The sequence below is a fragment of the Anthonomus grandis genome, chromosome 5, assembly GCF_022605725.1.
Source record: "Anthonomus grandis grandis chromosome 5, icAntGran1.3, whole genome shotgun sequence".
NCBI classification, from domain to species: Eukaryota; Metazoa; Arthropoda; class Insecta; order Coleoptera; family Curculionidae; genus Anthonomus; species Anthonomus grandis.
In genome coordinates this window covers 34,018,152-34,033,501 of record NC_065550.1, presented here as the reverse complement: position 1 = coordinate 34,033,501, position 15,350 = coordinate 34,018,152, and the positions used below count along the sequence as shown (strand labels likewise).

At 32.0% G+C, this 15,350-nt stretch overlaps 1 protein-coding gene across 1 annotated transcript in view; it reads left to right on the top strand.

Moving 5' to 3' along the window:
* LOC126735870 (dnaJ homolog subfamily C member 13) overlaps positions 1-15,350 on the top strand; it is a 97,726-nt gene that overhangs the window by 54,748 nt on the left and 27,628 nt on the right. The window contains exons 18-22 of the mRNA XM_050439963.1: positions 2,089-2,277; positions 2,448-2,583; positions 2,637-2,821; positions 7,555-7,746; positions 7,808-8,140. Of these exons, the coding sequence (XP_050295920.1) occupies positions 2,089-2,277; positions 2,448-2,583; positions 2,637-2,821; positions 7,555-7,746; positions 7,808-8,140 (1,035 nt within the window). The remainder of the gene's footprint in view (positions 1-2,088; positions 2,278-2,447; positions 2,584-2,636; positions 2,822-7,554; positions 7,747-7,807; positions 8,141-15,350) is intronic.

Genomic DNA, 15,350 nt, shown 5'->3' with positions numbered 1-15,350 from the left:
CTAGGTTGCCACTAGATTTCGTGTTCGTATGCGAATGAAATTTCGAATGCTGTTCAAAAATGCACTTTTTAATTCGTCTGCGAATTTTGCCGCTCGACTTTCTTCGCATTCGAAGATTCTCGCATGGTTTCGAAAATACGGCCCCAGATCCAACAAAATCTCAGGATACATCCCAAGAATTTCGATTTTCCAATTTTTTAGTGATTTTTTTACGTCTTCTAGCCACTAGAATTGTTTTTTAAAATCATATTTCATTTAATTCCAAGCTTTTGGAGTCACTTTTTTGTCCTGCATTCCTTGAATCTCCTTTTTTGTTATATTACAAAAATGCTGTTCAATGTTTCATGTCTTCCAGGCATTTTAAACAACTTTTCATTTCATTTATCCTGTCTTTTGGATTCACAATGACCTCTAGGATTTTTGATATCATCCAGACATTTAAAATAACTTTTTATTTTGTTCCCAAATTTTACAGTAATTTTTTATATCATCCAAGTATTTTAAATAATTTTTTATTTTATTCCAGGCTTTTGGATTCATTTTCTCTGTCTTAATGTTTGAGACAATTCTCGATTTAATTCCAGACATATGCAATAACTTTTAATTTTTTCCGAATTTTATTATTAGTCCAGATCCAACAAAATCTTAGGATACATCCCAAGAATTTCGAGTTCCCAATTTTTTAGTGATTTTTTTACCTCTTCTAGCCACTAGAATTGCTTTTTAAAATCATATTTCGTTTAATTCCAAGCTTTCCAAGCCAAGATTCACGGTGACCTCTTGGATTTTTGATACCATCCAGACGTTTAAAATGTTTTTTTTTTTTTAATTTTACTTCAGGTTTTCAAAGTCATTTTTAATTTTTCAGAAGTAGTGATGGGAAAAATCGCATTATTTCGATAATCGGATTATTAGGTTATGAATGAATTCAATAATTGGATTATAATTCGAATTAAAAATCGCTCCTGTGTGTATATTGGAACATCGCAAAGGTATATATCAGCTGATCAATTTGTGATAAATAATTTTGTATTTTTTTGTTCCTTGATCATTAAACTGTTGCTGTTTCTTAAAAAAAGTATATTTTAAATCTTAATATTTTTCACTTTAAATTATTGATAAACTGTGAGAAGTCAGTATTCCTGTAAATAGTAAATGATGCTTACAATGAAATCCGGAATTTAAAAAAAATTAACAGTAGTTTGGAATTATTTTAACAAACTCGATGCAAAACAAGCCGTTTGTCACATGTGCAAGAAAATTTTAAAATATTCTTAGATAAAAGAACTAAAAGAATTAATTATTTCATATTTACTTTTAGGTAAATTACAATCTTAAATTGTATCTAAAAGTTGCATACTTTCGTCCTACAGTATTTAATAGCAAAAAATAATTATGTTTATTATTATTAAACATTGAATATTTTATAGAAAAAAAAATAAATAAAATCTATTACTATCAATCATAAAAAAAAAATGAAAAGACATGGCAACAACTTGCGAGTGAACAAAACGTATGACGATTATATTTCATTTTTTAATTTTAATCTTTCCATCACTCATTCAGAATAATCAAATTATTTTTCGATAATCGGATGCTACCGATTATGTTCATAATCGAATTATGAATGATTTTTAATCTGAATAATCCCATCACTAGTTTTAAGTCTTTCCTAGCTTTTTCGGTAGTTTGTTATGTCTTCCGGGTTTTTGAAATAATTTTCCTAGCTATTTTGGCTATGCTTAAAAACATCCTAAAATGATTTACTCTATAGAAAATACTCCAGATTCGCACTTATTTATTCCAATTGAATGTTAACTTCTTAACTCTTTTAACATAAAACTACATATTCTAGACGTTTCAATATTATACATCTCGAGTCTTTTATAACCTCCATATATTTTGTAATTTTTTATGTGTTTAGTGTTTTTTGTGTTTTATGTTAACTATTTCAGGCTCTTAGATCAATTTTCTATGTCTTTAAAGTATTTTAGATAGTTCTCATTTTTATTTCAAATAACTTCGAATTTTCAGTGATTTTTTTTGCCTTTTCTATACGTATATTGATTTCAATTTGAAACGCAATAGGTGGCCTTGCTAAAAGACGTGTTGGACACCTGGAAATGCGAAGTAGACAAAAAACCGTCGCAAATGACCCTGGAACAAGCCTTTAAAAATTTAGAGCTGCAGGGGGTCAACCACGAGGAATCTGTGATAAGGAAAGCGTACTATAAACTCGCCCAGCAATACCATCCCGATAAAAACCCGAACGGGAGAGTAAGTTATAATTAGTAAGGTCACTTTTGTGGTTCATGTAGTACAGAGAACCATTTGTAGTGTAAAGAAAGAGAGGGTGTTTTAAAGTATTTATTGAAAAGACAAGAAACAAATGGTTTTCTGTAGTACTTAACCCATAAAGCTTGATAAATTAATGCACTCATTTGCAGGAGAGGTTTGAACAAGTCAACCAAGCATATGAATTCTTATGCAGTAAAACTAGTTGGAACGCCGACGGTCCTAACCCAAACAATATCGTTTTATTGCTGAAAACCCAGAGCATATTGTTCCATAGATATGCCGAAGGTAATAACTCATAATTTTCCCGCTTTTCCTTAATTATTTATTGGGAATTTTAGTGCTTAAGCCTTATAAATACGCCGGGTATCCCCAACTGATCGCGACGATCAAGATCGAGACCAAAGACGATCTGTTGTTTTCAAAAAGCGATCCTTTATTAGCCTCCGCCACAGAGCTGGCTTATCACACGGTAAATTGTTCCGCATTGAATGCCGAAGAATTACGGAGGCAAAATGGACTTGAGGTAAGTATTGTAGGCTTTTAGATTAAATCTACCCAAGCATATGATTCAAATTATTATATACCACGCTATATAACATTATAACTAACTTTATCGTATAAGTATTTATATGCCTTGTATAAGCTGCAAAAGAATTATGGAATATACATATTTTAATCATCATCGATTGTATCTTTATTATATTTATAATAAAGATAAATCTATTTAATTTTATAAGAAATACACTAAAATGCACTAAAAGTTTTAGTTACACTGAAATATTGCCATAATTACGTAAATAATATTTGATCTAATTTTTTACTTAATATAGCTTTCCAACGAGAGGGTATTAGCAAAATAAATACCTAAATTTCTAGCTTCGGTAACAACCAGTATACCAATATAATTAATTTTTACAATTAAATTATTCAACATTTTAAAAAAACCTTTGTACTTACTGTACTTATTATTTTATCAACAGTGTTCATAACTATTATTTAAAAATTTAATTCTAGATTTATACGGAGGGATATTTATTAGAATTATAAAAGTTCATTCTGTCATGAGGAACACTATTATAGCTTGCATAATAATTAGCAAGTAATGAAGCGTTTGATAGTAATGAAGATTTTAGTCTTAATCTTGTAGAACCTGTTTTCTAAATTTCGCAAATCTTTCTAATAATTCCAGTGAGCTTGAGTTTAAAATGTAATTAAATATCTTCGATGTGCTTTGACTCTGAGCTTTATTAATAGTTCGTAATAGTTGTGGTTGTTTCAGACGTAAAGGGATTTTTTTGTTGTTTAAAAGTACCGGGTCCGGGGCAAAATGATCTCCCACATTTTGCGCCGCCACTGACCCCAAATCACTAAAGAGGGAGCCAGCTTAGCGTAGTCGGTTGGCCGCGCGTAGGGATGGTACAGACTAATATTTTTTTGGAACTGTTCCGTTACGTTCCTGTTCCCATTCCGGAACAGTTCCAAATACCTGTTACTTAATAACAGTTCCAACCGAGATCGTTAAAACAACTTTGACACGATATAAAATTTAATTTAATACCTACTTTAAGGGGAAACGGAACGGTTATGGAAAATTAATAAAGTTTTGGATTTTGCGGTGTAAAAGAATGATGCTGATGCTAAAATCGACCAATACGCCAAACGCCAACGGTTTCATCTTTCGTCTACTCGTCTAAATAAATCCCCAATCCGGCCAATCCCCGTTTTGAGTTTCGTGTTTCGTCGCATTATCATATCATAGGTCGAATAAAAAAGGAACGCCAAAAGGCAGTTTCCTTCGCTATTCTGTTCTCTCTCTTTTGCTATTCCCACTGTTCCGTCTGTAATCTGTTATATTCTATTCCTCCGGAACAGTTGATATCTTGGAACTAGTATTTTCTTAATTTTTAAATTAATACCTGTTACAACCGTTACTCGTTTGGAACTGTTCCAAAAGAACTGTTCCTAATATTTTGTATCATCCCTAGCCGCGCGCGCCTTGCCATTTCTGTTGTCGCCATGAACTGGACGGGCGAGCATCGTGCCTTCGTTATCGAAACATTTTTCAAAAGTAACGAATCTGTGATTACGACACTAAGAATTGTTCGTACTCACTTCGCGCTTGGTAGACATGATCCGGTTCCAGATCAGAAAACAATACTGTGGTGGGTTTCAAATTTTAGAGCTACAGGTTCAGCCTTAAAAAGAAAATCAACTGGTAGACCCAGAAGTGTTCGGACACCTGAAAACATTGCAGCTGTAAGAGACGCAGTTGAACGATCTCCTAGACGTTCAGCTGTTAAACATGCCTCTGCTTTGCGTTTGTCAGATCGTTCTGTGAGAAGAATTTTGCACACCGATCTGAAGTTCCACCCATACAAAATGATGATCGTGCAAGAACTTAGTGAAATCGCCGAGAATGTTCCAATGATATTCTTCCCACAAAATGCGCTTTTAATAACGAGTGACGAGGCTCATTTCCATTTGTCTGGCTGTGTGAACAAGCAGAATTTTCGCTACTGGGCACCAGAAAATTTGCGGCAGTTCCATGAAAGGCCACTTCATAGCCAACGTGTTACCGTTTGGTGTGCTGTTGGTTCTTTTGGTGTTTGGGGTCCCTATTTTTTTTTGAAGAAGGAGGGGTAACGGTTACCGTAACTGCTGATCGATATGTCGACATGCTACGTAATTTTTTGGAACCAAAACTTAGGGAACTTGAACATCCGAATGTGTGGTTTGGACAACAGGATGGGGCTACAGCTCATATGGCAAGAAGGACAATGGACCTGTTAAGGGAAATGTTTCCAGGACGCGTAATCTCGTTACCTGAAAGAGAAGGTTTTTCAACATCATCCCCGAACCATTGACGAATTGAAAGCAGCAATACGCCAAGAAATTATAGGAATATCGCCTCAAATTACTGCTCGAGTAATGGAAACTTTCAGATATCAGCTTCGAATGTGTGTCGAAAGAAATGGTCGCCACTTGGACTTTGTAATTTTTAAAACTTAATAAAAACAAAATGGCATACCATATATTATTAGTTATTACCATATATTTTGTAGTATACCAGAAATCAATAATTAAAACATTTTAGCCACTTGAAATTAAGTTGCCAATAAGAGACAAATTATTTTATCTCTTCCAGGCACTCCAATGAGAAAAATGTCTATATCTTGATTCTTAGTTAATGGATTTCAATAATTTTTTCAGTAGTTACCTGAAGAGCCCTTGGAGTATCTTGGAAATCAATAATTACAAAATTTTAGCCACTAGAAATCAAGATATTCACTTGTCAAAAAGAGACAAATTATTTTATTTCTTCCAGGCATTTTAGTTAGAAAAATGTCAACATCTTAATTCTTAGTGTATTATCCCAATTTAATTGATTTACATCCTGTTAAAGGTTAATATAACAACGAGATCCTATTATTTTAAAATCTTCTGTTGTTATTGAGGTCACCAGTTGAATAAATTAGAGCATGATCGGAAATGCGACACCTACCTATATTTTTCTTTGTTATAATAACATCAATTAAACTTGACGTATTTAAAGCGAGTTGGAGTAGAAATATGTTGGCAAAGGTTGATCATTTCAAGCAGTTTAACTATTTTATATTTTTCACCAAGAAATATAATAGGATCAAAGAATGGTCCGGTAAATGCCATAACGTCTTCTAAAAAGTCAATAAAATTGTTGAGATTCGATGCTGGATGTCTATAAATTAATGACAATATTTTAAAGTTTTATACTGATAAACTCTCCATCAATGAAGCTAACTTTAAACTCAAATGACTGATATATGTTTCATTATATAAATTCCTACCCCACCTCTCTACCATCTCTATTTTTACGAATAAATCTATACTTACTTACATTAAATTGAGCTTACATCATACTTAGCTGTCAACTATGTTTCCGGAAGACCAAAATATCAAAATTAAAATGATTAAGTAAACTCATGAAAAGCGGTATTAAGCGATCGACATTTAGATGTGCAATAGATATTAACCCGTAGATATTGGTGTAACTAAATTGATTGAAACATTGTATCTTAAATAGGAAAACAATAATAACAAAAAAAACACAACACTCCGAATATAAATTTACAAAAAAATAACTTTATCACAAAAACCGTGTTTTTTCTGCTTATTTTCAATAATAAAACCAACGTTTAAGGGAACATATATCTATCACTAATCAAATTATTAACTCCATATTCTTAACATATAGAAAGAAAAAAACAGTAATAATTATTAATAAAAAAAGGAGAAAAAAGCAATACTATAAATTACTTTTATTGGAGATAAAATAGTTATCTTATATTAGTATTTCTTATAAAATTACAGTAAAAGTGGCGAAATCTATACAATAAATAATAGTTTAAAAAAACTAAAAAAAACACGCTTTTATTGCTAATCGAACAATCAATCATAATTAATTAAAAGTAAAAAGCGTCCTTTTAGTTTTTTTAAACTGTTATTTAATTATCCTAATAAAGATAATGGAAAACTGTTATCAAATTATTGCATTGACTAATACGTGTACAAAGTTTTACGTTGATTTGACTTTTAGAAACCACTGAAAATTAAGCCCAAACAATCCGTTACTTACATACATAGATACAACCCGAGCTAATATAAGCGTGTTAAAAACCAAAATAAATGTATACGGTTCGTCTACAATATACCGTTTCGTAACCATATAAATCCATGCCTACATAAATATTCAGTTTTATTGATAGCTAGCAGACGTCGTGTCTTATTTAATTAAATTAAAGTAATAATAATTTTATTAAAGTCTCTCTATTTAAATACGCAGGAGCACTCATATCATGAGGATTTCAAAATAATTACAAAATACTTAATCATAAAATAACAAGTTGCAAAAATCTTTTAAATTTATTGCAGTACAGCTATGGAATGAACTATATGAATAGCGTAGAACATTTATCTATGTACAAATTCTCTAATTATATAAAAAATCAATTGTTAGTTAACCAGATAAGATCAATGTTATAATAAGAAATATACATAGATGTTGCTGTAATTTTTTTTTCAAAATGTCGAAATATTTGCTAAAACCTCCGACCTTAGCCATATGCTGGGGATTTTTTGTAATACTTGATTGAATTTACTCCACACTCTAGTATACTAAATAATGCTCTCAGTGCATCTTAAGTTACATTATACTCGTTTTTTAGGAATGTTAGTAAGTAGAAGCACAACGAATAAAACACAATTTTTTGTCACTTTCAGGTCTTGTTAGACGCATTTTCACGTTGCGTAGACGTCCTAAACAAATCCTCCAAACCGGAAGACGTATCGGTACAAGTTTGCATGCATATCACGAAATGTTTCAGCGTAGCGGCCCAATTTCAGGGCTGCCGGGAACGGATCATCAATTTACCGCAACTGATCAAGGATCTCTGTAGAATTTTACATTTTAAGGCAATTACCCTAACGGACATTAATAATTCACGATTTAAATTAATTTGATTTGTTTTGATAGCACCTCACAAAACTTTGCAGTGCAGCGACCGAATGCGTAAAAGCATTGGCAAGCGACGCGATTTTACAGTTGGAACTGTTGAAAGCGGGGACGCTTTGGCATCTGTTGTTGTTTTTATTCAAATACGATTTTACCCTGGAGGAGGGCGGGATCGAGAAAAATGTGGAAACTAACGAGCAGGAAGTGAGCAATAGATTGGCCAGGGAATCGATCGGGGCGTGTGCCGCTATGGCGGGGTTAGCTGGGGAGCATAACGCCCTTATAGTGGACATTTTGAGGAGTTTGTTAACGCCTTTTATTATTAATCAGTTGGCTAGTGAAAATCCTGATGAGGTATGTTTGCATATTTACTTTTGTTGCTACAAAAATATTGAGGTTTGAATCATCATACATTGCATATGTAATAAGATTTTTTTTTAAACATAAAAAGGAACTCACGGTTTCTACTCTTAATCATAAAAAATAGTAAACGTTTCTTTTACATTATATATTACAAAATTACATGTTCTACAAGCACTTTTTTGCCACTTAATATTAAATACAAAAATAATATTAGCGCCTAAGCCTAGGCTTGTTTTGCGCTTAAAGCCATTATAAAGTAATTATTATACAATTCATATAAAAAAAACTGATCCGAATTGTTATTAGAGGAACATAATTGTCTCAAAGGACCGTTCAGACTTACACATAATATTCAAAAGATAGAGATTGATTTAAAATTTTGTGTTTGTCAATTTATTTTGAAGGCATTTAATATTATTTCTAGTCTTTAGTATATTTGGCACCTGATTATAGTAGAATGCATGAAATAATTCAAACGAATTTGAACTATAGTCGCCTTATCGTGCGAGTTCAAAGGTCACCACGTAATATGAATCAAATTGAAAAATCAGTGGCTGCCAAAATGTTATTTCCTTGAGAGTTTGACAATACATTGAACGCCGTCATGTGATATATTAAAGCCGCGTATACACCTTAGATCATAATTATTAACTGAGGTGATGCCTTTAACGCCATTTTATATTTTTTTAGCTTAGCATTTTATATTTTTTCTAGCCTTTCATTAAAATTGTACATATTTCATTTAAAAATGGTTGTTATCTAAATTTTTGAGAAATTAGTATACGATTTAGCATGACCCTATGTATGTGCATAACATACTAATTTGTCGATTTTAGGGCACATCGTCTAATTTTTAACGATTATTTGATCTTGTCTTCTTCTTTGTTTATGTGTGATTGTGTTTTTTTGTAATAATTATTGGGAAACTATACATTTTGCTATAATGACAAACAATTACTTTGTATTGTGTGTGATGCAGTGCAGTCAGAGAACAGAAAACTACTTTCTTTGTTTAAAGGCAAGTTCATGTTACAATCACTTTTAAAATTACATTTTAATTTTATGATTTATTATTTGTCGTTCGACCCAATCTATACGTTGATGCACAGAAAATTAAAAAAGTTGTGTTATCTTTTCTTTTATATCAGTTAAAAGTCAAAAAAAGATAAAAAATAACTAAAAAAAAACTGGTGAATGCGGCGGGCATTTCTATCTCCCAGCGCATTCACCGATTCATTTATTTAACTTTGTTTAAAAAGATAAATACGAGGCGAGCTACGACAGTTCTTTAAAATGTCGTTTTCTTAAGACAATTTTTTTTACACATTACAGGGCAAAAAAAAATAAAAAATAACTTAAAAAAAAACTGGTGAATGCGGCGGGCATTTCTATCTCCCAGGGCATTCACGAATTTATTTACTTAGCTTTTTTTAAAATGATAAATACGAGGGGAGCTACGACAGTTCTTTAAAATGTCGTTTTCTTATGAATATTTATTTATTTACACATTACAGGGCAAAAAAAGATTGAAACTAACTATTAAAAAAAATGGAGAATGCACCGGGCATATCTATCTCCCAACGCATTCACCAATTTATTTACTTAGCTTTGTTTAAAAAAAAATTGTACTTTTTAATCATACCTAAATAATAAACGAAATGCAAAAAGAAAACTAATTATTTTAATAACGAAAATGAAAATAAGGATTGCTTAGAATGTACAAGAAGAAGTAGCTAAAGCGCTTGGAATTAGTTTAAGAATGGTGCAAAAGGTTGTATATGAAAACAAGAACAATCTTATTTCGAAGCAGGAAACAAAGTGTAAAAGGAAGAAGCTGAAGATTGAAGATTTAAGTGAATGTGTAAAAATGAATTAACAAATTTGACTAAAAAAAGAAACTAATTATAACTATTATTATCACTAACACAGTCGGAAAACTCTTCGTCATTTTCCGAATCTTCTTCAAATGGAGCAATGATCAATGGTTCAACTTGGATATCGAGTACTTTTTCTCTCTTCCACCAGGTTCTAATAATGTTTTCTGTGTGATCCACTGATTTCCGCCAATACTCCTTTGTGATGTGATTTAATGCCTCATTCCAAACATCTTCAACCTGGTCAGATCTAAGCCCAGCACCCACATGCTTCTCATAATAAGATTTTGACCCTGCCCATATAAGCTCAATGGCATTAAACTGACAATGGTATCGTGGCAATCTTAAAACTTCATGGCCATATTCACGTACTATTTCGTCAACAGCATATATTTTTGGTCTTTTCAGCGATTTTGCAATTGAAAGAAGTTCGGAATTTATCATATATGGCAAGGGATTCTGATTTTCTTTAATAACCATTCATAAATTTCGCTTTTTCTCCAACTTCCATTTGGTTGTTTATTCAAAATTCATGAATGATACGACGCATTGTCTAATACTATTAAGGAAGGTTCTTGCAAGTTCGGTATTAACTGTTCCTTTAACCATTTTTCAAACATTTCGCAATTCATATTGTCATGATAATCCATACTTTTAGACTTAGAAGAAAAAATTAAACTTGCACCTGGAACGAATCCCGTTGAAGACCCGGCATGTAAAATAATAAATCGTTTTCCCTGACCACAACCTTTTTTTCTTTTCACGCTTTTCACAGATTCATCTTGCCAAGATTTTATTCCACTCCTGTTTGAAAATATCCAAGTTTCATCTAAGAATACCACTTTCCTTAACTTTGATTTTTCATTTTGTGTATATTGTCTTAAAAATCCTATTCGTTGGCTCACAATATTTGGTAGTTCATACAAATATCTTCTATTGCAGTCTTTTTTATAGCGAAAATCTATGCTTTTAATTAATTTTGATAAAGCAGAAAGTCCAATTTCCAAAGTGCCGCGTTGCTTTAAAACATCCCTCAGAAATGGCAGCGTTATATTTGTTTTTAGCCTATATAGTTTATAAATCCTATCCCTTACTTCCATTTTTACACATTCACTTAAATCTTCAGTCTTCGGCTTCTTCCTTTTACACTTTTTTTACTTCTTGGGAATAAGATTGTTATACATATACAACCTTTTGCACCATTCTTAAACTAATTCCAAGCGCTTTAGCTACTTCTTCTTGTACATTCTTAGGCAACCCTTTATTTTCTTTTTCGTTCTCGAAGTAATTAATAACATTAAGTACCATTTTTTTTGGCTTGAGGATTTAGAAATCCACAAAAAGGCTTTTTCTTTTCCATAATTTGAAATTTAAATTATCTTGTTTCAAATAATGTCATCCGTCAATCGAAACGAGACAGGCATGTTTGTTATGAAAGTAATTGTTTTAGAACCACTGACCTTTATCATTTTATCTTCTTTTGATACATTAACGCTGCATATATCTGTTTCGTTTATCTGACGCATTGTAGTTAAAAAACGTTGTTGCGCAAATTGAAATAAAATGTAACTACAAAAGTTTGTCGTTAATAATCCGATACACCCGCACGATAAGAGCGATTTTGACTATATATAGGTTTTTGAGTATTGATTTGTTTTTATGTTGCTGTTTGTAAAATAATTGAGAAGAAGAATTTTCATATTCGCCAATGTGTTTTTTATGAAAGCAATGCTTTCAATCATCTATGTGTAAATCCCTAAAAGTAAGTAATTTAACATGTTTAAAAAGTTTGTTACTAGGGTATAATTTAACTTAATAATAAAAAATTTCTGAGCTATTGTTATAGTAGATTATGCATTAGCATGCCCACAATAATTAAACCAAACCGTAATTAAAATTGATTCGACAAGACTTAAGTAGACTGATCTTAAAGTCTGAAAAGATACAAGTACATCTCTAAGTGAGTAGAATTTGTTTATTAATTTGCGAAATTTGTCTAAGGCAATGATATTTCCAAGATATTTTATGTTTCTTACAGAAATAATTGATCGATTAAGTGTTAGCGGCATAGAGTCGAAATAAGGTAGATTTGATGCATAGAAAGAAAACGACATGAATTTTGTTTTAGAAATATTAAAAGAAAGACAATTTACATTTAACCAGTTATTTATACGCCACATATCTCTCTTCATTCATGTATTTCCTTCATAAAAAATTACAGGGTCGTCTGAGTAAGATATGAGAGTTCCAAGGCAATTTAATGTGCATAATTTATATTATAAATAGAGTTACTCCGATTGAGATTCGCCGTTTCATACTACTACTTTTTTACAAATTTTGAAAATTATTTAATAACATTTGAGGTATCTTAAAGTCCAGCTCCTGGCGCTTGTCATTTTGACAATTGACGTTGCATTTCTATTCTGTCAATCGTATTGATTGGGTTCTGACAGGTGACATTCTAATCAGGACTAAACTGATTCGAGATATTTTAACCAAAGAATTATCCCTTTTGTTCTCAAATTCTCTTTTATTAAAAAAAATATCTTTCAACTACATTATTGCGATTTACATTTAAAAATAAACATCTCCGATTTTAAAGAGTCCTGTTGAAATTATCTTAAAATCCAACTCTGGCGCCTGTCATTTTGACGATTGACTTACAATACATTACTAAAATCAGGATTGAACTGGTTCTGGAAATTTTAACCTAAAATGATTCCTTTTATATTTTTTGTAAAATTTTCTTTTATATCCTCCTGGGATCCGGAACATGTTTTTGTTAAGTTAGGGTTGTGAGGCTTTTAAATATAATAAAAAATACATAAATAAACATTGTTTACTTATAACTTTTTTTATTTTTTTTCTTACTTTGACAGATACATGACGTCCATTAAAATGGACATTGGGTCTTAACCTAAACAAAAATTCCTAATATATACTTTTTTTTTTAATAACATTTCAGTCTAAACCTATGAAAACTCAGAAAATAAATGTAAACTTAAATTTATTTGCTATGGAACTCCATGAAACAGTTTCTGTTGCCAGTAATGCATAAAAATGTGTGGCATGTATTACAAAAAAACTTGGTTTTTTTGGCACAAGAGTCATTTTTACATCTAACCGAATTTTTTAAGTCTGTGGCACTTTCTGGAAAGTGTTGTTTCCGTTTTTTTTTTCAGTGCCTAATGACGATGACGGTGAATCGACAAAGATATTTCCCTCAGAATTTCTTTTAGTACCTACACCTCGGATGTTTTCTTGGGATTCACTTCGTGGGTTGGGTGTATTTGTCAAAAGTTGAGTGGCAATTTCGATTTTAAAATCTAAATATTGTTGTATTTTGCGTGGAGGGATTTTAAATATTTTTTTATCTCTTCGATAAAAAATCCATGAGTTAGCCATTGCTAGATCAAAGAAATGGAAAATGACCCTTACAGTCGGTCTATCAAGTCTATTCCTTCCATACAATCGTTGTATTTAGCAACAACGTAAGGTCTTTTAACCTGAATGTATTTAGAGTCTTTCTTAGACCACCTTTTACACTCATCGCTAGGTTGAATTCCTAGAGCAGTAGATGCCAAAAGTACAGATTTCAGATCATACCATTGTACAACTACTATTTCGCCATCTTGTTATACAATTTGTTCCGAGCTGCCTCTTCCTATCTTGGCCATCATTTTTTCCGAAGTTAAATTTGCTACCGCTGGTACACGAGATTTCATAATGGTTCCAGTGCAATATTTCTCTTGTTGACGAAGATATTCGAGAAGTGGTATTATCGTGAAATATCTATCGCAGTACACATGACGTCCAGGTAATAATGTCCTTCCAAGGCGAACAACAGCAGAAGGTCCAACACCAAGTCTTTTTACAGAATCATCTGGAAAAGTATCTTTCCTTGTTATAATTCAAAGTCTACGAAAAGACCATCAGGGGCAGCAACAACAAAATTTTACAAGTCCCTGTAAATGGGATCATCTGTTCATCTACAGCAACCACTTTCTCTCTAGGTAGCTGCAAACACCCCTGCCATACTGCTTTTATAATAGGACGTACTTTCCAAAATTTGTCAGACCTGCGTACCTCTTCAGCGATGCTGCCATCAATGACGATTTTAAGGTTACTTCTTATAGCAAAAAATCTATCTCGAGTCATTGTATCTGCAATAGCTGAAACTTTAGTGGTTTTTGCCCAGTACATTCTGATTTTGGGATATTTTAGACAGGACATCAAACAAACTATTCCAAAAAAATGTTTAATCTCATTAAGAGATACTCCTTTAAGTTCAACGTGCCTTGCATTCGTGCAATAACACACTTTTTGGAATAACTCATCTTCAAAGTACATGGCTAAATACGATTTTGCAGTCCAATCATACCAGAGTTCTGCGCTGCATTCACTAGAGGGGCGTTCAAAATTTGGAGGTGCAAAAGTATCATCTCTTCTCCAAGACTTTCGCTTTAAAGGATCCACAAATTGCTTGGCCATTTTTAAGTTTTCTCTCAGGACACTAAGAGAAATTCTATCTTCTTCTTCTTCCTCCTCACTGGTGCTTACTAGTTCTTTATTAATTATTTCTTCCTCTCTCTCCATTAAATTATCCATAGTTTGAATTTCTTTTTCATCATCAGACATTTCAATGTCAGAGTCATCATTTCCAATGATTTTTAGTATTTGCTCCAATTTTTTGTCATCTTCCCCTGGCCGAAGCACTCTTTGATTGCCAAAAATTCCTAAAATAAATTTTATGAGTTAATTTAAAATGTGCATAAGATAGACCCAATGTCCATTTAAATGGACGCGAATAACTTAATATACAAAATACTAATACAAAACTTTAATTTTTTTATTATTGTAATGTTATTTAAATTTGTCTATTAAACATTTGCAAATAAAAATTTTAACAAAAATCATTACAAAACGTTAAAAAATAGGCTACATACCATCATAACGAGAACCACGTGCAGCCGCCAGCACAATAGAAAACAAACAACTGATTCCCAGCACATGTGCAGAATTAAAGTCGTCCGAATCGGACTGGGCGGCAGCACCGAAGTGTCCAACGTAGTGGATGCTAGGTCTAAGCTGCTTAAATAATAAACTAACGAAACTGGAAACATAAAACTAGCATGTCCATTTAAATAGACGCTAGGTCCCAGAAGGATATAAACAAAATTTACGTTATTGAGATTTTCATGGAAAATCTTATTAAAAATCTCTGAATTCAAAAAAAGCTTGTAGAAATGATCTCAAACTTGCTTCAGTTTAGGAATAAATTCTTAGCATAAATTTTAAAAAAAGTCAAATTAAAAAGTAATTTAGAG